This window comes from Myotis daubentonii, chromosome X, assembly GCF_963259705.1.
Source record: "Myotis daubentonii chromosome X, mMyoDau2.1, whole genome shotgun sequence".
NCBI lineage: Eukaryota > Metazoa > Chordata > Mammalia > Chiroptera > Vespertilionidae > Myotis > Myotis daubentonii.
The window spans coordinates 52331064-52356779 of record NC_081861.1 but is presented as its reverse complement, the minus strand read 5'-3'; the positions used below and the strand labels follow the sequence as shown (position 1 = coordinate 52356779).

At 38.1% G+C, this 25716-nt stretch overlaps 1 protein-coding gene across 8 annotated transcripts in view; it reads left to right on the top strand.

Moving 5' to 3' along the window:
- Positions 1-25716, top strand: part of MID2 (midline 2) — a 122079-nt gene that overhangs the window by 86150 nt on the left and 10213 nt on the right. For 4 of the 8 annotated variants that reach the window (XM_059679632.1, XM_059679630.1, XM_059679627.1 and 1 more), the window contains exons 4-7: positions 7276-7383; positions 9047-9195; positions 20697-20824; positions 21900-22043. In XM_059679632.1, the coding sequence (XP_059535615.1) occupies positions 7276-7383; positions 9047-9195; positions 20697-20824; positions 21900-22043 (529 nt within the window). Of the gene's footprint in view, positions 1-7275; positions 7384-9046; positions 9196-20696; positions 20825-21899; positions 22134-25716 lie in introns of all 8 variants that reach the window. The other 4 variants (XM_059679631.1, XM_059679629.1, XM_059679625.1 and 1 more) reach the window with 1 other exon arrangement.

The window sequence follows — 25716 nt, the reverse complement described above, 5'->3', positions numbered from 1 at the left end:
TGAATATTTCATGACAATCCCCTCTGTTGAGAAATCAGCTGACAGCCTTATGGGAGCTTTCTTGTAGGTAACTGACTCTCTCTTGCTGCTTTTAAGATTCTCTCTTTATTTTAACCTTTACCATTTTAATTATGATGTGTCTTTGTGTGGGCGATTTTGTGTTCATCCTGTTTGAGATTATCTGCATTTTTTGAATTTGTGTGTCTTTTTCTTTCACCATGTTAAGGAAGTTTTTAGTCATTATTTATTTTTAAAAAAATATTTATTGTTGAGTATTACAGATGTTCCCCTACTATTTTCCCCATTGCCTCCCTCCAACCAGATCCAGCCTCACAGGCTTTCAACACACTATTGTCTGTGTCCATGGGTAATGCAGGTATGCATATAAGTTCTTTGGTTAAGCTCTTCTTACACCCCCCTTCCTTCTGAAATTTGTCAGTTTCTTCCATGTTTCCATGCCTCTGGTACTATTTTATTCATCAGTTTATTTTGTTAATTAGGTTCCTTGTTCATTTATTTCGATTTTTAAAGTCAGTTGTTGATAGATACATATATATTGTCTTTTTTTGTTCATATTTTCCCCTTCTTCTTAAAGAAGACCCTTCAACATTTCATGTAATACTGGTTTGGTGGAGATGAACTCCTTTAGCTTTTTCTTGTCTGAGAAGCTCTTTAGCTGATCTTTAATTCTAAATGATAGCTTTGCTGGGTAGAGTAATCTTGGTTGTAGGTCCTTGCTTTTCATCATTTTGACTATTTCTTGCCACTCCCTTCTGACTTGCAAAGTTCCTGTTGAGAAATCAGTTAAGAGTTATGTGGGTACTCTATTGTAGGTAACACTGCTTTTCTCTCGCTGCTTTTAAGATTCTCTTTTTGTCTTTAACCTTTGGCATTTAATTATGATGTGTGTTTGTGTGGGCCTCTTTGGGTTCATCTTTTTTGGGACTCTCTGCACTTCCTGAACTAATATTTCTTTCATCAAGTAAGGGAAGTTTTCTGTCATTATTTTTTCAAATAGGTTTTTAATTTCTTGATCCCTCTCTTCTTTTGGCAACCCCATTTTGTGAATGTTGGTACACTTGAAGTTGTCCTAAAGGCTCCTTACATGATTTCCACATTTTTTTATTCTTTTTTTCTTTTTGTTGTCCCAATTGGGTGTTTTTTGCTTCCTCACATTCCAAATCGCTGATTTGATTCTTGGCACCCTCTACTCTGATGTTGATTCCCTGTAAATTATTCTTCATTTCACTTAGTGTATGCTTCATTTCTAACTGGTCCTTTTCTGTGTTGTTGATGCTCTCACTAAGTTCCCTAAAATGATTGTATTACTTTTGATCTCTCCCTTGATATCTTCCAGAAGATTTTTATGTATTTGGGTGCTCCTTTATTGGGTGTATATAAGTTTACCAGAGTTATATACTCTTGTTGTATTGATCCCTTTAATATTATGAAGTGACCTTCCTTATCTCTTGTTATGGCCTTCACTTTGAGTTCTATTTTGTCAGATATAACTATTGCCATCTCAGCCTTGTTCTCATTTCCATTTGCCTGAAAAATATTTTTCCATCTCTTCACTTTCAGTCTGTGTCTGTCCCTTGTCCTGAGGTGGGTCTCTTGTAAACAGCATATATATGGGTCATGATTTCTTATCATTCATCCACTCATTGTCTTTTTATTAGAGAATTTGATCCATTTATGTTTAAGGTTATTATTGATAGGTACTTTTTGTAGTCATTTTTATTCTTTATGCCTTTCATTCCTTTTATTCTTTATTATTTTCTTCTTCCCTTTCTATTTCTTCTTTTTACAACAGTTCCTTTAGCATTTCTTGCATTGCTGGCTTGGTAGTGATAAACCCCCTTGTCCTTTTTTTGTATGCGAAGCTCCTGATTTCCCCTTCAATTTTGAATGATAGCCTTGCTGGATAGAGTATTCTTAGATCCAGTCCCTTGCTTTGCATCTCTTTGTATACTTCATTGCATTCCCTTCTGGCCTGATGTGTTTCTGTTGATAAATAATGTGATAATATAATGAGAACTACCTTGTAGGTAACTCTCTGTCTCTCTCTCTTGCAGCCTCTAAGATTCTTTCTTTGTCGTTAACGTTTGCCAGGGTGAGTGATTGCAAATGAGATTTTGTGCATTGGCCCTTTAGGTGGGCACTTGTCTCTAGCAGACTCCTGTCTCTCCCTCAATTTTCACAGTCAGATGTTATTTGGGTGCCTATTACTGGTTCTGGTACTCTGGGCTGGGGAGTCCAGCATGCAGTTGAGACCCCAACTGCTCAGAGGGAACCTTTGCTACTGAGATATTTCTCCAGAACCTCAGCCACCTTCCATGGGAGTAGGGCCAGCCCTTTTCACGTTTCTGCCCTTTCTACCAGTCTCAATGTGGCTTCTATAAATCCTTGGTTATAAGTCTTCTATTCAGTTATTCTTCAATTGGTTATTTAGGTTGACTGTTCTATATTTTAATTGTAATTCCAGTTTGGTCCTGGGAGGAGGTGAATGTAACATCCACCTATTTTACCACCATCGTGGATCTGGACCCAGTACATCTTTTTAAAAAGTTAACTATGGTCATTATATGACCCTTTTACCCTCCTTCTTCCAAAAAATACTTTTAAAAGATACCATATTAAGAACAAGGATCAATCATATTAGCTTGGCTCACAATTTCCCTCCTTCTCTTCTTTTAATCTGTGTGCTATCCATCATTCAGGCTCAATTCAAGTCACATTTCATTCAGGCAATTTTTCTCTACTTTCCCACCAAGAATGATCTTTTTCTTTAATTTCTATAGATTATAGTCTACATCACTCCGTTGTGGGGAGCCGATATAGGGTTAAGCCTCGGACTGACCTGTTGGCAAAGTCACAAACAAGTCCCAGCTTAGAGGGCACAGTCCTCTTAAGCATAATTAGGCTTGACCTTATAGCTCCCTAGATCTTACCTGGGAAGCTAATGGGCTGAGGGAAGTGCAACAAGAACAAAAACAAGTGAAACTCACAAGAACAGTGTAAACAAGTGAAATTCACAAGAACAGTGTAACTTTGGTAACCACTACCTTGTTTACCTCTGAATATAAAATAAGGGCTCAACTTGCCTCGGGATCTTTCTCTGTGGCCTCAGCCAGGCACAGGAAGATCCACAGAGACTAGAGAGAGCTAGAGAGTTCTGAACACCGTCTCCATGTAAAACATTCTTCGCTGACTCCCTCCACACCTTTGGGAACCCCTGGACCACTGGGGCTGGACCCCGACACTCCGTGGTATTTATTTTATGCTACCTTGACTTACTTGTTTTATATGTAAGACTTTTCACTAGCCAGATAGCAGATTTATTGAGGGCATTGCACAAAAGACATGATTAATACATGTTTGATGATGAAGATGATCATGATTTTTTTTGTTTGTTTCTTGGTATAGGATGGGGCAAAGGGAAGATTATGGAGGTAGGGGGATGAATTAATGAGGTTTTTACAATTATAGCCCTAAAGGGTGATACGAACTTCAACTTATTGGTCCCTTGGCTCAGAGCCTCATTGTATTACCAGAAGAACTTAGTGAAATTAAAAAGAAAAGGATGGAAGAACTTGGGACTGCTATGGATTTATGTGGGGGAAGAAGGAGAAGGAGCAGTCACAGGTAACTAAACCTGAAAAACTGCAATAATGATAGTAACATTAACAAAAAAAGAAAATCAGGAGTAAAGGTCAGATTTAGAGGGAAGATTATGAGTTTGTTTTTAGACATACTGAGTTTCGGGTAACTTGAGTAACCACATGGACATGTCTAGCAAGCAGTGAGATGCATTTCTCCTCTCATTCAATTCAATTCAACAAATATTTACTGAACATCTACCATATGCCACTCACTATGCTGGCAAATAAAACACAACCTCTGGCCTCCAGAGCTCATGTTTGGGTAGAAAAGACAGACTAATGAATACCTATGACATAAGGCAGTAAATAGTATAATTAACTTACGTATAAAGTATTATAGGAATATAAATAAGAGACCAATTATTTTTTTAAATATATTCTATTGATTTTTTACAGAGAGGAAGGGAGAGGGATAGAGAGTTAGAAACATCGATGAGAGAGAAACATCGATTAGCTGCCTCCTGCACACCCCCTACTGGGGACGTGCCCACAACCACGGTACATGCCCTTGACCGGAATCAAACCTGGGACCCTTCAGTCCCCAGGCCGACGCTCTATCCACTGAGCCAAACCAGTTAGGGCAGGAGACCAATTGTTTTTTTAAAGCAGGTGAGAAATAGTTACGGAAGTAGTGATCTTTGACCAAGACCTGAAAAGATAAATAGAAGTTTGTTCAATAAACAAAGAGAGAAATGACTTAAAGGAGTGTCTTGAGTAAAGGCACAAGACATGGAGGTACAAGGAATGTAGGGGAACAATAAGTAGAATGAAATGACTAAAGAGAATGGGAAGACAGAATAAAGATGGATGTACAAAAGAAGGAACAATGGTCAGAAATTAAAGATAGGGATTTTGTTACACTCATCTTGGGAGGAAGTATAGTGTGATGGTTAAAGGTGTGGACTCCATGCCCGCATGCCCGGCCAGTATGGATTAGTGCTTGAGTGTTGCCCCGTGAACTAGGAGGTCATGGTTTGATTCCCAGTCAGGGCACATGCCTGGGTTGTGGGCTCAGTCCCCAGTAGGGGGCATGCAGGAGTTAGCCGATCAATGATTCTCTCTTATCATTAATATTTCTATCTCTCTCTCCCTCTCCCTTCCTCTCTGAAATCAGTAAAAACATATTTAAAACTTTTAAAAACAGGTGTAGACTCCAGTTGGATATCCTGGGTCCAAATCCCATCTCTGCCACTTACTAGAGGTGTGGCCTTGAGCAAGTCACTTTGTGCTCAGGTTTTCTCAACTGTAAAATGAGATTAATGGTACCTGCCTCATTGAGTTGTTTTGGTGATGGAAAGAATTACTGCAGTTGTATCTGTAGGGGACTGGTTCCAGGACCCTTCACAGATACCAAAATCTGTGAATACTCAAGACCCTTATATAAAATGGCATAGTATTTGCATATAACCTACACACATCTTCCCCTATACTTTAAATAATCTATCAATTACTTATAATTCCTAATACAATGTAAATGCTATATAAATAATTATTCTACTGTATTGGTTAGGGGATGATGATAAGAAAAAATAGTCTGTACATGTTCAGCACAGATGCAACCTCATATGCCTAACTACATAGTACACATCAGCAACAATATAACATTTTTTAAAAATATGTTTTTATTGATTTCAGAGAAAGGAAGTTAGAAAGAGATAGAAACATGTGCTCTGACCTGGAACTGAACCAGTGACCTCCTGGTGCATGGATGATGCTCAACCAATTGAGCCACACTGGCTGGGCTACAATGTAACTGCCCCTCCTCCCCCTGAATATTTTCAATTTGTGGTTGGTTGAATTCAAGGATGCTGGACATGCAGATATGGAGGGCTGACTGTACATGTAAACTGATTAGGACAGTACCTGGCATATAGTGAGTATTATGTAAAGGTTATTCCAAAGCCTAAATTATAAGACACAAGACACTAAACCTACACCATCAGCAGCCTCAAAAAGAAGCTAGAAATAAGAATAGTCTAAGTCTCCAGATACTCTAAGCACAGATCCAGGGAGCACTGGATGAATAGATGCATCTCTTATTCTCACATGAGTAGGAGTTCCTTGAGAGGGTGAGATTATTTCCTTGGAAAGGTAGATCCAATTTAGGGAAAGGGTGAGGAATCAGAAAAAAAAATTAGAATGGGCAGCGTGGGACTGTTCATTCAGAATAAGTAGAAACTCTCATTTTAGCATTCCCCCTTGAAAATGGAAATAAAACAAAATAAGGTTGAAATTCAGCAAGCACATTTTATTTCAGTTAAGAATAAAACATAAAATTGGCTAATTGGGGACCTTAGAGGATAAGAGAGGAGGCAGCAGAGTCCAGTGACAGGTGTTTTTCTGAGAATATATGAAGTAACTCTATGAAGAGAGCTAGCAATTGGAAATGCAGCTCTACCTTGCTAATGAAGCTCATCTGGCCCCTTGACGTTTGATGCTCAAGTAACCCATTGTCTGTTCCTCAGCATTCTAGAGCTCTGTTTGAGTGATCCTTGAATAGACTCTTGGAATGATTGTGCTTCCTGGTGTGACTGCTCTGTGTGCTGCTGAAATGGAACTAAACCTCATCTGCCCACCCAGCCAACCCAAGGGTCTCGCTTGATAGATAGAATTCAGTTTGAATTTTGGTTTTACCACTTACTAGCTGTGTGATCTTGAGCAAGTCACTAAAAGTCTCTGAGCCCCAGTTTCCCCATCTGCAAAATGGGGATAAAATGGCTCTATATTATAAAGTGTTTATGATAATTACATGTAATAATTTATCTATAATGTAGTTGGTACATTAAGTGTTTAAAAGATGTAAGTTGATTTACCTTTCCTTTTCCTTTACACTTGGGTAGCCCAAAGATCCCCTGCTCTCATTTAACCCTTTTTGGAGCTTCATGCCATCTAGTGTTAGTAGAGATGGAAAGAAGGAAAAATAAGTATATAGAAAAATAATCAACAATGATGGCTCTTTTTCCCTAATCCCACCCTGATTTTGCAATGGAAATACTTTGATGTAGCAGGTGTCCCCAAACCAGAAAGGTGTTCAGATACTGGACAGCTCAAGGTGAGAAATATCTACTGAGACATGATGACAACTATGTGAAAATTTATCTACACTCATGTATTTATTGTGAATTTATAGCTGTACATTCATATATTTTTAAAATTAGAAGGGAATAAGAAAAACTGAAAACATTTTTGTTAGGATGGTAGAAATATGTTGTTGTAATATTATCTTGATATCATTGCTCCTGTGAAGAGGAATACTCTTTCCCTGACGTACTTAAATTTCCTTACCCTCTTTCCAAAAGAACAGCAGGAGGACAGGGTGCTGGAGTAATGGGAATTGCACAGTGGGAATAATATGCCCCCATCTCATCTGTCCTTCTGCCCAGCCTTCCATTAATCATCATGACCTACCAGAGGCCGGAGAGTTTCCTGTCTGTGGTGCTTCAATGCCCTTGCATCATTAATATCATCATCTCTACCCTTCCTCTAGGAGTGGATCTTATGAGGGAGGTATGGAAGAAGTTGTGCATGTTTTGCTGTCAGTCTGAACCTTTCAGAGATCCAGCAGAGGACAAAGGCAGCAATCACTGTGTAATATTCTGGACTTTCTTGGCAGGTGAATACTGCTATGCATGAGGCAAAACTTATGGAAGAATGTGACGAGTTGGTAGAGATCATCCAGCAGAGGAAGCAAATGATTGCTGTCAAAATCAAAGAGACAAAGGTAAAGCACAGCACTTCAGTGAGGTCAAGGCAAAGTTGACTTTACAAAAGTTAAGGTTTTATGCTGAAGATTCTAGTTTGAATTTGGATCATGAAAGCAAGAAGAAATGAGGTTTTAGGGAGAGAGGCAAAGAAGCAATGTTTGGCTTAATGCTGCGAATTCCATAAAAATGCTGGCAGTTCTAGGGCATTGGAAACATTATCTTTACCTGGTTGGTAGTAACATGGGTATCTGTATATGCAAAAAATCATTGAGTTGCTCACTTCACATTTGGGTGCTTTGCTGTATGTATGTTACTAGTATAAGTCAATATAAGAAAAAATATAGTGGTAGGAATGTGGGCCAGAATTATGGAAGGACCATGAATGCTATGATAAGGACTTTGGGCTTAATATGAAAGACATAGGTAAACCATTCTAGTTTCTTAGGAAGAGAAAAGACTGATTGATATGACAGAGGTGTGCAGGGTTATATAGGAAGCAAGTTCAGAGACTTATGGAATGATTCTTGGTATAAGTTTATGAAGACGTAACCCAGAGAAGTGGCAGTACTAACTGAAGGGAAGAACATAACCGGCATCTCTAGAAGGAAATTATGGGAATCATCAATTGATTAGGTAGAAAAGATGAAGGACAGAGAGAAGACTTCTAGGCTTTTAGCTTGAGAACTGAAGAATCATAATCAAGAAAGTCAGGTATGAGACTCCATGAATCTATATGGTTTTAGAATTGTGGGTCTGCTGGTCAGGGTAGTGATTAAAACCTCATGCGGTGTATACAATGTGAGATGTTATGAGAGCCTGGAGTGGTGACCAATACTTTATGCCATACTGGGTGGTTCCAGCTAACACAGGAATTGAAGTTTTCGGGAACACAGATCTGTGAACACACAGGTATGTGTAAAGATACTTGGAAAAATATATACATAGAAATGTAGAGCCTCATAAAGAAAGAGGAGGTACTTTTTATTAAACATGTATGTGAAAATGTATTGACAATAAAATGTAAACAATGATCCCTGGGTGGTGGGGTGATCCCTGGGTGGTAGGGTATCTTTTTATATTTTACTTTTCTTTTCTTTCTTTCTTTATTTTGTCAATCCTCACCCAAGGATATTTTTCCATTGATTTTTTAGAGAGAATGGAAGGGAGAGGGAGAGAGAGAGAGAGAGAGAAGCATTGATGTGAGAGAGACACATTGATTGGTTGCTTCCCACACACACCCTGACCTGGGTCGGGGATCAAGCCTTCAACCAAGATACCTGCCCTTGACCAGAATCAAACCCGGGACCTTTCAGTCCTCAGGCAGATGCTCTATCCATTGAATAAACCAACTAAGGCTATTTTCTACATTTTCTATATGAGCACGCATTGCTTTTATGACCAGAAAAATTAACGTTATCAATAAAAAGAGGAGCAGATAATCTAGAGTATATGACTGTGTTGCAGGGTAAGTAAGCAGGCTGTAGGTAGGAGGAGGGGTTGGCATGACAGACATAGAGGGTAGGGTGAGAAGGTGAATGGTTAGTAAAGAGACCATTGGATATTAATGTGAATTGGCCTTATTTTTAGAGTCACTGCGGCAGATCTCCTTCCTGTTGTTTTATTGTTTTTAATTAAGCACTGGATGTTTTCTCTTATTTTTCTGTTGCTAATTATTTTAAGGTTATGAAACTGAGAAAGTTGGCACAGCAGGTTGCTAATTGCCGCCAGTGTCTTGAACGGTCAACAGTCCTCATCAACCAAGCTGAGCATATCCTGAAAGAAAATGACCAAGCACGGTTTCTCCAGTCTGCAAAAAATATTGCTGAGAGGTGAGTTCCTTATATTCTTTTGACATGCCTGCTCCTATGAAAAGGGGCCAGCTTAAAGTCATTTAATTCTGTTCAGGCATGTATGTAGCAGTTGCCACCTGAAGATTTTACCAGCTAGTTACTTACTAAGCCTCGGTGATGGATTGCCCTGTTGATTCCTGTGACCCTTCTCTGCCGCTGCAGCCTACCAGTTCTTCATTTGCAAAGAATCTGTAGTCTACAGTGAAACATTGTTCATTATAGTCACCAAGGCTTCAAGGGTCAATAGGAGCCCATTAGGCCAGAATTGATCTCCTGTCTCCTTCTCATTCATTGAAGACTTTGGCTCCAGGTTCACAGTATTCTTTTTATTGCTTCTGCCATTAGTTTGGTGATGTTAGCAGCATCCACATAGCTGACCCATCTAATACTCTAGCCATCTAGTCTCCTGGCTTTTTGCCATATCCTCCTCCAGTGACCCTCACTTCTTTCTACTCCACTTCATCCACCCAATTCCATGGCCCACATGCTAAACTTCACCATCACTTATTATTACACTTAGATCATAAATAAAAACATTACAAATTCTAACTACAACCTCTGTATTTACAGTTGTCTGTTTTTCTTCCAGTACATCTATTCTTCCACTTCATTGGGACCTCTAAGTTCTGATTCCTACCTACCAGCTACTGACTGTCTTCACAACTGCCTTCACTTCTTTCTTTGGCCTATTTAGAATCTGTGATTTTTCACTTCAGCTACTCTCTTTAATAACCACAGTTCCCTTGCCCCACTGCCTTTTTATCACACTATACTGATAATAGGCCAACTCATCTATTCCCACATTTTCTATGCCTATATTTGAGTTGCAGAATCCTGCTGGAGAAAATCATATAACCAAAGATTTTGGTACGACTACACCACAAATTCATGGCCTCTAATCTTACTTTGGCTCTTAGTGCTGACCTGAAATCTTTCGTGTTGCTTTGGTCAGCTTTCTTTTTTCCTTATTTCAATAATAGCTATTTCAAATTTTCTGTACTCATCTCAAAATTCCAACCCTGCCACCTTTCTGCTTATGCTCAGCAAATGAGTTTACCTCCTATTTTACAGAGAGAGTGGTAGGTATGAAATAATAAATTCCTCAATATCCCATACCAAACTGCAAGTATAGTTACAACTACATCCGTCACGTTCATCTTCCTTCTGGTTATAATGGAAGAGATTTTCCTTCATTTGTGCTTTGGTTACATGCCTTCTTTTTCCTTACTTTAATTTATTCACCACTCTAGTAGACCTCACATGCACTTTTAAACTCATTCATGTCTCACCTATCAATAATAATAATAATACCCACAACTTTCCTCTACCTCCCAATTCCTGTAGCTATTGCTCTATCACTCTCCTTTCCTTCACAGAAAATTTCTTAAAAGATTTTCCATTTCATCACTTCTAATTTATTCTTAAAAAATTTAAAGCTCTTTATATTAAAGCAATACTTGTGTAATTAAAAAGTCAAATATTACTAATAGTCATATTGCAAGAAATAACAATCCTCTACTCACCCCAATTTCTGATCTCCATCAATAATACTAAGCATTATTTATTGTTGGGCATTATTCTAAGTATTAGCTTAGTCCTGAGAAACCTTTTTAAGATAAACACTGTTATTATTCCCTATTTTTTAAATGAGAGAATGAGCATCAGAGAACTTGGGTGACTTGACTAAGGTCACCCAACTAGTAAGGAGTAGAAGTAGGATTCAAACCCAGGAAGTCTAGTGCCATAGTCTACACTTCTAAAACAAAGCCAAGTAATTTTAGCTCTATTAACTGTTTCTATTGGCATAAATTTTATGTTTATGCTTGCTTATACTGCTATTTTATAATATGCTTATACTACTATTTTTATTCAATTTCATTTTTTAATTAAAAAATTTTATTTCATTTATTGGGGTGACATTGGTTAAAAAATTATATAGGTTTCAAGTATACAGTTCTATAACACATCAACTGTATATTGTATTGTGTTTTCAGCACCCCAAGACAAGTCAGTCTCCTTCCATCACCATGTATCCTCCCTATACCTTCTTCTACTTCTACCCACCCCACTTCCCCTTTGGTAATCACCATGCTGTTTTCTGTGTCTATGACTTTATTTTTTGCTTAATCCCTTTACATTTTCCACCCAGTCCCTCAGCTCCCCTCTCCTCTGACCGCTGTCAGTCTGTTCTGTAACTATGAGTCTGTTTCTATTTTGTTTCTTAATTTATGTTGTTCATTAGATTCCACATATAAGTGAAATCATATGGTACTTTTCTTTCTCTGACTGGCTTATTTCACTTAGCATAATGCTCTCCAGGTCCATGAATGCTGTCGCAAAAGGTAAGATTTCCTTCTTTTTTAATGACCAAGTAATATTACATTGTGTAAATGTACCACATATTTTTTTATCCACTCATCTACTGATGGACATTTGGGCTATTTTCAAGTCTTGGTTATTGTAAATAGCACTTCAATGAATATAGGGGTGCAAATGCTCTTTAAAATCAGTGTTTCAGGTTTCATTGTATATATTCCAAGAAGTGGAATCGCTGGGTCATAAAGCAGTACCATTTTTAATGTTTTGAGGTAACTCCATACTGCTTTCCACAGCAGTTTTACCAATCTGCATTCCCACCAATAGTGCACAAGGGTTCCCTTTTCTACACATCATCGTCAACTCTTCTTGTTTGATCATTTATTGATGATAGCCATTTTGATAGGTATAAGGAGATACCACACTGTAGTTTTAATTTGCATCTCTCTGATGATTAGTGACTTGGAGTACCTTTACATATGTCTATTGGCCATCTGTATGTCCTCCTTGAGAAGTATCTACTCAGGTCCTTTGCCCATTTTTTGAACTCTCTATCTGATAAATTTCTTCTCTCCACCTGGGGCTTGTTTTTTTGTCTCCCTATTTTGGCTGCCTGTTTGGGTTTGTGTCTATGTATTAGGTAAATCTGCTATTACCCCCAGTCTCTAGGGCAGGACAATGTCAGACGCTGTTTGTGATTGACCCTGAGTACTGTTTGGAGGTATTAGCAATCCACAGCTGTGGCTTCCTTTGCTGGGACTGGGTGCCTTTGGATAGGACCAAGATGTGCACCAAAGTCTGCTTTTTCTAGCCTAGGTCCAGAAGGAGATTAGGCAAAGACTCAAAGCCTCCAGAGATCAGCCTCTGCCTACAGTCTGATTGTTATTCTGTCTTAATTATCCTCAGGCTATAGACCACAGAAAGGTGTAAACTCCACGGGGTAGGGCAAGAGGTTTTCCAACAGGGTGGGGCAATTTCTCCCCCCAGGCAAAAGCTGCCTGGCTAATAAAGGTCTGCCAAAGAAAGATGTTCTCTGCAGTATGAGGGAATTACTCAGCACAGGAAACCTGGGTGGCTGCCTTCTGAACTCTAACCCCGGAGCTCCCTACTCTGAAATCTCCTCATTCAGCTCTAGTCCACCCTGCCCTGCCTCTGCCAGAACCCAAGGTGAGTGGCTGCACACAAAATTTTGTGTGTTGGCCCTTTAAAAGGTGCCTGCATCTCCAGCAGTCTCTCACTGGCAGACAGCAACCCTGCTGCTTTCACCACCAGATATTATGTGGGCAACTTTCTCAGTTTTGGTGCTCTGGGCTGGGGAGCCCAGCTTGGGATTTAGACCCCAGAGTTCTCGGTGGGAACCCCCCACAGCTGAGATGTCCCTCTAGAACAGTGGTTCTCAACCTTCATAATGCCGTGACCCTTTAATACAGTTTCTCATGTTGTGGTGACCCCCAATTTCATTGTTACAAATTGAACATAATTAAAGCGTAGTGATTAATCACAAAACAATATGTAATTATATATGTGTTTTCCGATGGTCTTAGGTGACCCCTGTGAAAGGGTCGTTCGACCCCCAAAGGGGTCGTGACCCACAGGTTGAGAACCTCTGCTCTAGAACTTCAGGTGTTGTCTGTGGGAGTCTGGCCAGCCCTTTTGCACCTCCGCCCCTCCTACCTGTCTCTATGTGGTCTCCACTTTCCATACTCAGTTATCAGAGTTCTCTCCAACTCGTCTTCATTTGATTATTCAGGATGGTTTTTCTGTATCTTAGTTGTAATTACAGTTTGGTCCTGGGAGAGTGTCAGCTTTCACTTACTCCACTTCCATTTTGGGAAAACCTTTGCCCATTTTTAATTGAATTGTTTGTGGGGTTTTTTGGTGTTGAGTTTTATAAGTACTTTGAAACTTTGGATATTAACCCCTTATCAGCTGTATTATTGGCAAATATGTTTTCTCATATAGTTGTCTTTTCATTTCGTTGATGTTTCCTTTGCTGTGCCAAAACTTTTTAGTTCGATGTAGTCCCATTTGTTTATATTTTCTTTTGTTTCCCTTGCCTGAGGTAATATATCAGGAAAAATACTGATGCAAAAAATGTTTGAGATTATACTGCCTATAATTTCTTCTAGTATTTTTATGGTTTTGAGTCTAATATTTAAGTCTTTAATCCATTTTGAGTTTATTCTTGTGTATAGTGTAAGAAGGTGGTCTAGTTTCTTTTTTTTTTTTTCTTGCATGTATCTGCCCAATTTCCCCAATGCCATCTATTGAGTAGACTATCTTTAACCCATTGTATGTTTTGCCTCCTTTGTCGAATATTAATTAACCATAGAGGAGAGGTTTATTTCTGGGCTTGTTATTCTATTTCATTCATCTGTATGTCTGTATTTATGCCAGTAGCATGCTGTTTTGATAACTATGGCCTTGTAGTATAGTATGATATCAGGTAGTGTGATTCCTCCCACTTTGTTTTCTTTTTCAATATTGCTGTGGCTATTTGGGGTCTTTTGTGGTGCCATATAAATTTTTGGAACATTTGTTCTAATTCTGTGAAATACACCATTGATATCTTGACAGGAATTGCATTGAATCTAAAGATGGCTTTGGGTAGTGTGGACATTTTAATGATGTCAATTCTTTCTCTCCATGAACATGGTACATACTTCCACTTATTTGTAACTTCTTCAGTTCCTTCCCTCCCTCCCTCCCTCCCTCCCTCCCTCCCTTCCTTCCTTCCTTTCTTCCTTTTTCTGTTTTGACATTTATTATGTAGTACCTCAGACACTGCCAGCACTCCATCTTCTGCCATCTGTCCTTGGTGGCCTGTGGGTCTGGGTTCAGTTTCTTTCTTAAGTGTCTTACATTTTATGAGTACAGGTCTTTTATAACTTTGGCTAAATTTATTGCCAGGTCTTTATTTTTTGATGCAATTTTACATGCAATTGTTTTCTTAGATTCACTTTCTAATAGCTCATTATCTATATATATAAAAGGCTAATATGCAAAGTGTCCCCTCCGGAGTTCAACCAGGAGACCGGGAGTTTGATCGCTCGCTATGATGTGCGCTGATCACCGGGGGCAGTGTGGAATGAAGGAAGGCCCTGGCCGGTAGCTGGAAGGCCCCTATTGGCCCTGATCACCAGCTAGGCTAGGGACCCTACTTGCACGAATTTTGTGCACCGGGCCTCTAGCTGGTATATAAAAATGCAACTGATTTCTGAATATTTATTTTGTATCCTGCTACATTACTGAATTCATTTGTCAGTTCTTAGAAGATTTCTGGTGGAATCTTTAGGGTGCTCTGTATATAGTATCATGTCATCTGCAAATAATGACAGTTTTTCTTCTTTTTTTCTAATTTGGATGCCTTTTATTTCTTCTTATCTGATTGCTATGGCTAGGACTTCCAGTAATAGGTTTTATAAGAATGGTAAAAGTGGACATCCTGTCTTATTCCCAATCTTAAGGGAAACACCTGTAGTGTTTTCCCATTGAGTATGGCAATGGCTGTGTGTTTGTGATATTTGGCATTTATTACATTGAGATATGTTCCCTCTGTTTCCATTTTTCTGAGAGTTTTTATTATAAATGGGTGCTGGGTTTTATCAAAGACTTTTCTGCATTCATTGATATGATCATGTGGTTTTTATCCTTCATTTTGTTTATGTGTTATATCACATTTCATTTGCTGATATTGTATCAAATTTGCATCCCTGGAATAAATCCTACTTGACGATGGAATATGATCTTTTGATTGTATTGCTGGATATAGTTTTTTGTTGAACATTTTAGCATCTATGTTCATTAGGGGTATTGGCCTATAATTTTATTTCTTTTTAATATCTTTATCTGGTTTTGGAGTAGGATAATGCTGGCCTCATAATATAGCATGGGAGTCTTCCCTCCTCTTGAATTTTTTAGAATAGTGTAAGAAGAATAAGTATTAGTTCTTTGAATGTTTGGTAAAATTCACTTGTGAATTCATCTGGTCCAGGTCTTTGTTTGTTGGGGGTTTTTTGGTTACTGCTTCAATTTCACTAGTTGTAATATTTCTGTCCAGATCCTTTGATTCTTTCTGAATCAGTTATGGATGATTGTATATTTCTAAGGATTTATCTATTTTGTCCGGATTGTCCAGTTTGTTGGCACATAGTTATTCATAATATATTCTTACAATCCTTTGTATCTCTGTGGCATCAATTGTTACTTCTCTTTCATTTCTGATTTTATTTATTTGGGTCCTTTTCTTTTTTCTTGAGTCTGAATAAAGGTTTGTCGATCTTGTTTATCTTTTCAAAGAACCAGCTCTTTATTTCAATCATCTTTTGTATTGCTTTTTTTTTTTTTACTGCATATCATTTATTTGCTCTGATCTTTATTATTTTCTTCTTCCTACTCTCTTTGAGCTTTGTTTGTTGTTCTTTTTCGAGTTCTTTCAAGTGTAAAGTTAGATTGTTTATTTGAGATTTTTCTTGTTTCTTGGGATAGTAATGCTATGAATTTCCCTCATAGGACTGCTTTTACTTTGTCCCATAGGTTTTGAGTTGTTCTGTTTTCATTTTAATTTGTTTCAAGGTATCTTTTGATTTATTTCTTGATCTCCTTTTATCCTATTTATTGTTTAGTAACATGTTATACAGCCTTTATATTTGTGTCTTTTTTCAGTTTTTTTCTTGTGATTGATTTATAGTTTCATACCATTAAGGTCAGAGAAGATGCTTGATATGATTTCAATCTTCTTAAATTTATTGAGACTTGTTTTGTGTCCGAACATTTGGTCTATCCTAGAAAATGTCGCATGTGCACTTGAAAAAAATGTATATTCTATTGTTTTAGAGTGAAATGCTCTGAAGCTATCAATTAAATACATCTGATCTAGTGTGTCATTTATGTCTTTGATTTTCTGTCTTGAAGATCTATCTATTTCTGTCAATAGGGTGTTAAAGTCCCCTACTATGACTGTATTACTGTCAATCTCTCCCTTTATGTTCATCAACATTTACTTTACATTTTTAGGTGCTTGTGTGTTTGGTGCATATGTGTTTACAAGGTTATATCCTCTTGTTGGATTGCTCCCTTCCTCAACATGTAGTATCTTTTTTGTCTCTTACTATAGTCTTTGTTTTAAAGTCTAGTTTGTCAAATGTAAGTATTGCTACCCTAGCTTTTTTTCCTTTCCATTTGCATAAAGTATATTTTTCCATCTCTTTACTTTCAGTCTCTGTGTATCTGTAATTCTTAAATGGGTCTCTTGTAGATAGCATATATATGGGTCTTGTTTTCTTATCCATTCAGCTACCGTGTGTCTTTTGGTTGGAGCATGTAAGTCATTTACATTAAAGTAATTATTGATAGGTACGTAATTATTGCCATTTTATTCTTTTAACTATGTTCCTGTCTTCCTCCACTTCCTCCTCCCCTCCTACTTCTTTTCTTATTTTCTTTAATAAGGCCCTTTAACATTTCTTATAGTGCTGGTTTTGTGGTATCAAACTTCTTTAACTTTTTCTTGTCTGGGAAGCTCTTTATTTTTCATTCAACTTTAAATTATAGCCTTACTGGGTAAAATAGTCTTGGTTGTATGTCCTTGCTTTTTATCACTTTGAATATTTCACATCAATCCCTTTTTGCCTGAAATACTTCCATTGAGAAATCAGCTGACAGTCTTATGGGAGCTTCCTTATAGCTAACTCTTTCTCTTGTTGAATTTAAGATTCTCTTTTTGTCCTTGTACTTTGCCATTTTACTATGTGTCTTGGTGTGGGCCACTTTGGGTTCATTTTATTTGGCACTGTCTGAGCTTCCTGGTCTTTTTCTTTCACCAGGTTGGGCAATTTTTGGTCATTATTTATTCAAATATGTTCTCAATCCCTTGCTCTCTCTCTTCTCTTCCTGGTACCCCTGTGATGCAGGTGTTACACTCCCTGTTGTCCAAAAGTCCCTTAAATTATCTTAATTTTTAAAATTCTTTTTCTTTTTTCTGTTCTTATTGGTTGTTTTTTCTTTTGTTTTTCTAATCATTGATTCTATCCTCTGAATTGTCCAGCCTACTGTTTATTTATTCTAATGCATTCTCCATTTCAGATATTGTAGTCTTTATTTCTGACTGGTTCTTTTTTATGATTTCTACATCCTTTTTCATGTCGTTATAGTTCTCACTAAGTACATTGTCGTTTTTACTAAGTTCCTTGAGCATCCTTATAACCATTTTTCTGAAATCTTCATTTGATAAGTTGCTTGGCTCCATTTCATTTATCTATTTTTCTAGAGATGTCTTCTGTTCTTTCATTTGGGGTATGTTTCTTCCTCTCCACATTTTGCTGCTTCTTTGTTTTTGTTTCTATGTACTAGGTTGATCTGCTTTGACTTCTAGTCTTGGTAAGTTGGTCTTATGTAATAGGTGTCCTGTGGGGTCCAGTGATGCAGTCTCTTCAATCACTTGATATGGTGCTCCAGGAATGTCCAGTTTGTGTTTCCCCTCCTGTTGTAATTGAAAACTTGATTGCTATTGGTCTGTTTGTGCATGGGATCACCCTTCAGCCTGACTGACTGTGAGGATCAACCCCAACCACAGTATGCAAGCTGCTGTGCAGGTACTCACCAACTGACACAGAATTCACCTCAGCAGGATTAGGTGCCTACCAAGATTTTCCTCTGGATATGCTGCTTGTGAAACTTACTGGATCCTGTTCTCATGCTGTCTGTAGCTGGGCACTGGATGTGTTGTTTCTGGGCTTCTAGGAGTGACTCTGGTGCAGGCCCATGGCAGGCACTGTCTGTCACTGGCCCTGGATAATCTGTTTGGAGCTACAAAGTGATGTACAGTTTGTGGCTCTCTGTACTTATCCGGGGTGTGCATGGGCAGGAACAAACTGCACACCAGGGCTGGTTATTACCACCACCAGGTCCAGGGGCAAATCATCAAAAGTCCCAAAGCACCTTGAGATCTACTTATGCCTATATCCATCTCCCGGCTCCTATTATGCTCAGTCACTGAAATAGTCTCTGGAGGTATTTGATTTTCCTAAGGTAAACTCTAAGTGAATCACCACATAGGGGCGTGACAGTGTTTACCAGATTGATGCAGGTTCAAATATGGTGCCAGTGCTGGTTCTGTGGCCACTCAGAAAAAGTCCTTAGGTATACTAAGTTTAGCTGCCACCTGCTGGGTGCTCAGACACCTTTATGGTGGGGCATGGTCTCAGTGAATCATGAGGGTAAGGCCAGCAAAATTAATCAGGCCCAAAGGACCATGATTTGTCTATGTGAAGAGAGGGCTATACTTCAGTTGGGCATGCAAGGGGAAAATGCCCCATGTCCTAGAGCCACACAACTCAGTCTGTTTCATATTCTGCCGGGAGGAGCCTGAGCTCAGTAGTATGGGACCACTGGGACTTGGGAGGGCAGATCCAAACAGTCTCCTGTTGGGGGTGGTGCCAGGAAGCCTGTATGAGGGGGATGGGCACTTCTTCCCCTTCCCAGCAAGAGCATCTGAGATAGACATGCACCAAAGAATCCAGCTCTGAATAGCCCTCTGATCCCCCTTGTGATGTAGCCACACAACTCAGCACCCATCTGTCTGTTTCTCAGACAAAGCCTTCCTGGGAGACATGCTCTGAACATTCCAGCTCTGGCACTCTGATACCTCTATGGTGGTAGGGCAGTCCAATTAATTCAACAAGTGTGGGGGTGGCACCACCTGTGCTTAGAGGCGGGGAAGAAATGTCCACTTCCCAAACTACACAGTTCAATCACTGTCTGAGTCTCTACCAAGAGCTTCCCCGGAAAAGAGTGCACTGAAGTTCCTGGCTGGGTACAGCCAGCTGACCCCTGTATAGGACCTGAATTCAGCAAGGTGGTATCTCCAGTAGTTGAAGGACTAGGTGGTGCTATAACAATAGGAGTGCTCGAACCTGGGAAGGGGGCATGTGGGTCTCTAGCAGACTCCCTTCTCTCATCTTTGTTGCTCTGGGCTGAGAATCCCAGCATAGCGTTGAGACCCCACGCTGCTGGGGAGAGGGAGTTTTACAACTGAGATATCCCTCCAGCTTCTCAGATCTTTCTGTGTCTTGACCCTTATCAGGTTCTATGGTGTCTTCTGTAAATTCTTGGTTATATTTCAGTTCAGCTAGCTTTCAGTTTGTTATTCAGGTTGATTGCTGTATAATTTAGCTGTAAATCTGGTTTGGCACTGGGAGCAGGTGAGTTTAGCTTCCACCTACTCTGCAGCCATCTTGGAATCCATACATACATTTTTTTTTTCAAAAAAGGAACTGTTTTAAATAGTTAAGGTATGAAATTGAGAAGCCGATGAATATGAGTTCAGTTATATTTTATATTTCTTTTTTTTACTGACTCTTACTGGTTGTATGACCTTGGGCAAGTTTCTTAATCTTTCTATGTGTCATCTTTCTCATTTACAAAATGGAAAAAAATTAGATAATGTATGTGAATTATGTATGTATTTATGTATGTAAAGTATGTATGTATATAAGGTATGTATGTAAAATACTAAATAAATGTTAGCAGTTGTGTTGTTGTTAGTTATTAAGTTATTCATTCAGTAATTATTGATTTAGCATGTGTTCAACACTCTGTTAGGGACCATGGAAGATATGAGGTACAAAATATGAACCCTGCTCTTGAGTTGCTTAGAATTAGTTGAAGAGATAAACTAGCATAACATTATACAACTAGATAATAATACAATTAAATGTAAATGTTAGAAAAGATCAAATAAAGTACAGTTCTTAGGGGAAGGTTTTAACTCAGCTCCAATGTGCTAATCTTATTGATTAGCATAAGAAAATCTTTCAAACTGCTCTTACCAAGCCTTCAGAGGTCTAGTTTTGATGACACCTGCCAGATGGAAGTTGATGCAGTGGGGGGGAAATCCTGTATTTACTTCTCAAAATTAAGACAGGATGGGGGAGTGTGTTTGAGAAGTGAATATATGTGAATAAATATGATACAACCCTTAATTGGTTCCTGATGATTAACATTTAAATGGTTTCCATTGGCAAAGCACAGATATGAGATTTTTCACTTAATGAATCAAGTCTTACAAGTCATTTAATTTCACCTTGTTAAGCCAGAAATCAAACACTGCATAATGATTGCAAACTTATTTTGATGTATATTGATGTACTTTTTTTCTTTTGCAGGGTCGCTATGGCAACTGCATCTTCTCAAGTTTTGATTCCCGACATCAATTTTAATGATGCCTTTGAAAACTTTGCTTTAGATTTTTCCAGAGAAAAGAAATTGCTAGAGGGGCTAGATTATTTAACAGGTGTGAAAATACTGTGCTTCCTTTCTCATATTTTTTCCTTTTGGTGTACTTATACTTTAAAATAATCTGGAAAGGACAATATGTATAATGAAAATGCTTTTATAACCTATGAAATGATACATGTGTCTTTTTTAATAGAACACATTTTTGTTAATATAACAGAAAAGAAAGATGATTTGTCAAATATTTCTGGGGCAGATTAGGTATAACATCCATATTTAACGGTAAAAAAGAAATAGTTGCTAAAGGATTTCTCCTTATGAACCTATCAGTAATATATTGTTACTTGTTATGGGGGTAGGACTCAGGTGGAAATTATAGAATATTAGAGAATGTCCCACATGGATACAGATACTACTCAAATCGTTTTAAGGAAACTTAAGAATTGGCAGATTAGGAAGAAAAATGTAAGAAATATCTGGCTTGCAGAGAATTTTAGAAAATGAGGGAATGCAACCAACCTTTAAAAAATGATGGCTATATTCAGGGTTATTTGAATGATCATTTCCTGAGAAAAATACACACACATAATAACTTTGAGTTATTTTTGTTAATATATTAAAATAGCTGTCATTTATTGAACATCTACTTTATGCCAGACACTGTATATTAATTTTATGTCATGAATCCTTGCAACAAATCTATGATGTAATTATCATCCTTATTTTACAGATAAAGGAACACATATTATTTTGCATTTTGGTATACTGCCAAACATATATAGTAAAACTTATTTTGAAATAAAATGTAATAGGTCGAAGGTCATGTAATAAGAAAATGGTGTGACCACTTTGGTCTAATATTTACCTGTGTTTGCAGACAGTGTAGACAATTGGTCATTCATCTCAATAACTTAGGCTTATATCTTTGCCTAATACGTCTTTATCATTGAAGCAAAAGTGAGTTGGGGGAGCTTGAGGTCTCTACCCTTTGCTTTAGGTTCTATGGTATGTGAAGTATAAAGCTTCTCATTAAAATCTCACAAGATGTTGGGTTGAGCAGCAAAAGTAATGATTGTAAAATTCCAGAACAGAAAATGTGATTTCCTTACCTTCTTTTCCACCTTTTCCTACAGCCCCAAACCCACCATCTATCCGAGAGGAACTCTGTACTGCCTCCCATGATACCATTACAGTCCACTGGATCTCGGATGATGAGTTCAGCATCAGCTCCTATGAGCTTCAGTACACCATATTCACTGGCCAGGCTAACTTCATCAGTAAGTCATGGTGTAGTTGGGGCCTGTGGCCAGAGATAAGGAAATGTAAGGAAGCAGTAAGCTGCTCAAGATTGGCCGGGGCGCCACGAGGCAAGTGTTTGTAAGACATGTTAGGTTGTTTAGAACAGTGTTTTGTAGACAGTATAAGCTCCCCCAGCTTTGCATTGCAACGGGCCCATCAGCAAGTAGTGTATTTCCTTGTTGGGCAGTCACTGGGGCCACTCCCATTTGTTTATGTAATCTTTAGCTTTTCCTCAGTTAATCCATGTCACTCCACTCTCTCAAGTTAGAATAGAGCTCATATATTGTTCCTGGGTAGCTAAGCCACCATCATTGCTGATTCTATGTGTGTGAACATCTCTCCCCTTGACTTTTCTTCCACTTCATTACCATGGTAAAATACATTATGTTCAAAGACTACTACTTCCTTTACCATACGCATTTGTATTAGTAAATATAGTGACAAGCTTCCTGCCTCTGTCACTCTTTTCTTTACCCCTTCTCCCTTTCCTCAAAGAATTATACCAAATATAAAAACTTGTCAGTGGGCCACAAAATGAAAGATGTTAAAAAAGCAGTCATTTAGCTCTTATGGTTTCACCTTCTGATGAATTGGATCAAGACAGGGCAGAGTAAGAACTTAACTCATCGATTGCCAGATAAGAGGGTTCAAGGTGCAAATTCCCCTCAGTGCACTGGGGAAAAATGGAAATGAAAGAAGAATTAAAGCTAGATTCAACACTGGAACTGATTTCCATCCTAAGGTTGCATCTGCATAGCTGCTAATTAGTATTTTCTTTTACCTGTGTGTTTGTGCTTCTGTTTCTGACTTCACAGGCTTGCATGAGAGGAGTTTTTCCAGTGAAACCCTCCTGATAGGCTTCCTTTTGCTGAATTGTGACAATTCTGGGCCACGTAGTGGGGTGGAGAGGTGAGAGGACATTTGGGGTCAAACTCTCGAAAACACTTGCCTCGTGCAGTTCCAACCTAAGCCACTTGGCCAAGATAGCTGTGATCTTGGATGTTCCTGGGTATTTCTTCATTTTGTGAAGTCACAAACTCTAAGGCCTTCCCAACATGCTTTTCTGCACTTGTCTCTCTTGCTCTGGAAAGTCTTAGAGCCAGCAACTGTGCTTCTTCTTCCTGATATGGGGAGAACAGTGGACTCCTGGAGTTGAGAGTAAGTCCAAATATTGGCAAAGATCTAAAGGCTGCCACCTTTATTTTAAAGGTTATATAGTCTTTTGTAAAAAAAAAAGCTTAAAGGTTAATTGTTAATAGCAAAGGGATTATAGCATCTTAGAATTCGAAGGGATGACATTAGAAGTCATCTGTTCTAATCTTCTTTTGTTCTACAAGATTCCCAGTAGATGATTATCCTGTCCCTGATTGAACATTTCCAGTGATGGATATTTCACTTCTAAAAAAACAGCTCATTTAATTAAACAGCTGTAAATAATTGTCAGTGCTTCTTTATAAAAGTTCTAACTTTTTCCCTAGTAAATAATAATGACAATAATAATTTACACCTGTATTATGTTTTGCCATTTACAATTGCTCCCACATACATTATCTTATTTAGTCTTCATGAGTTCTTACTTAGCCTAATGAAATAGATGATATCAATTCTATTTTATAGATGAAGAAACTGAGGGTCAAAATGAGTTGCCCAAGGTCACAAAGCTACAAACTGATGGAGTCAAGATTTAAACTCAAGCCTGTCAGACTTCAAGCTAATGCTTCTTGTATTAAACCACAGCTACCAATTAGTCCTAGGCCTGCCATTTTATGCCTCACTAACAAACTTAATCAATCTTTCACATGACAATTCTTCAGATAATTTTAGGTAGTTCTTGTGTCTCTTCTAAATTTTCTCCTTTCCAGGCTAAACATCCTCAGTTATTTGAATTGCTTCTCATGTTCCATACCTTTTACCATCCTAGTAGTCTTTGTATGGACAATGCTTCATTATATAACCTTGGCCGATGTGGCTTAGTGGTTAGAATGCCAGCCCGTGAACCGAAGGATCACGAGTTCAATTCCCACTCAAGGGCACATACCTGGGTTGCAGGTTCGATCCTGTCCCCCCAGTTAGGGCACATGTAGGAGGCAACCAATCAATGTGTCTCCCTCACATCAATGTTTTTCTCTCTGTGTACCTCTCTCCCTTCTCCCTCCTTTCCACTCTCTCTAAAGAGCAATGGAAAAAATATCCTCGGGTGAGAATTTAAAAAAAGTGAACACACTCCAAAAGTAGTCTGACCATTGCAGGGGACAGCTGGATTATTTCTCTGTATATTACCTGTTGCCCTTCTCCTTGGAACCTTTTTATTTATTTATTTTTTAATGAATAGCCGTATTGATTACTCAGTGTTGGCTCAGCATATAGTCAGCTGACATCCCTAGGAATTTTAAATCCTATTCCTGTTAAATTAATTTATTGTCCACATGGAAATACAACACCTTTGATTCCTCATTCTAGCCTGCTAATATCCCTTTGACCAGTTTCTGCCTTCCAATACATTTACTTCCCCTTCTAGTCTGCCTTCCATGTCTTCCTCTGATCATTGATAGAAAAGTAGAACAGGACTGGGACAAGGGCAGACCCTGAAGCAAAATTTTTTATGGCAGTGGGCAGATAAACTATTTTACTAAGAATAAGTATTCATGAAGATTCATGGTTCCAGTCCTACCTGTTGACTGAACCTCGCTTCTGAGAGACACTTCCCTTGAGGTTTTTCCACATTTTCTCTCTTTTTAAACCACTTTATTTAGGGGAAGAATGGTATTAGAGACCAAGACATGGAGATTAGAAATACACATATCCACCCATGTATGTATATATATGAACACACATACAGTATATATACATATACTTTACCTATGTGCACATATGCATACACATACATACATATATATTTAGATATCATGAGTTTCCATCAATACCTCCAATTACAGTTCATCCCCCAGGTTCTTTCTTGCCTTCCCCCATTACATATTTGTATGTTCCTACTTTCACAATGAGAACCCTGGCTCCTAACAACGTTAATGCATGTACTCATTTGCTCACTTCCATAATATATTTACAATAGGTTCAGAATTTGCTTTGCCCACACCACTATAAAACAAACAATAGTTCAGGACTTGTTTGCAATTCTCCTCCTACCCCCATCCCTTTGGTGTGGTTATTTTTCATTTGAAATGCAGTTGGGTTCATTTGTTTCAGTTTGTCTTTAGTTTTAGTATTCACTCTTCCCAATCATACTGATTTCATTTTAACTTTTGAATTTATAAAACAGCAGCATGATTCCAAAAAGGAAAACTGTACAAAAAAGGTATATTCATATAAGTGTCATTCTCTCCCATATACTTTATATACTTTTTTGTTTAGATAATACTTCATTAGTTTCTATAATCAAACCCATGTAGATTAAGACCTTACATATTTAATACAGTGCGTTACCCCTGTAGAAATGGCAAAAAAAATATGTTGAACATTTCTAGACCAATATGGCTGTTAACTTCTGTACAATGCCAACCCAACACAGTACAACTGAGATAGTTTTTCCAAAGTTGACAGCACAACTAAAGTTTCCAAAATTCAAACCATATATATATATATATATATATATATATATATATATATATAAATTTATTTACTTAAAAAGAGCAA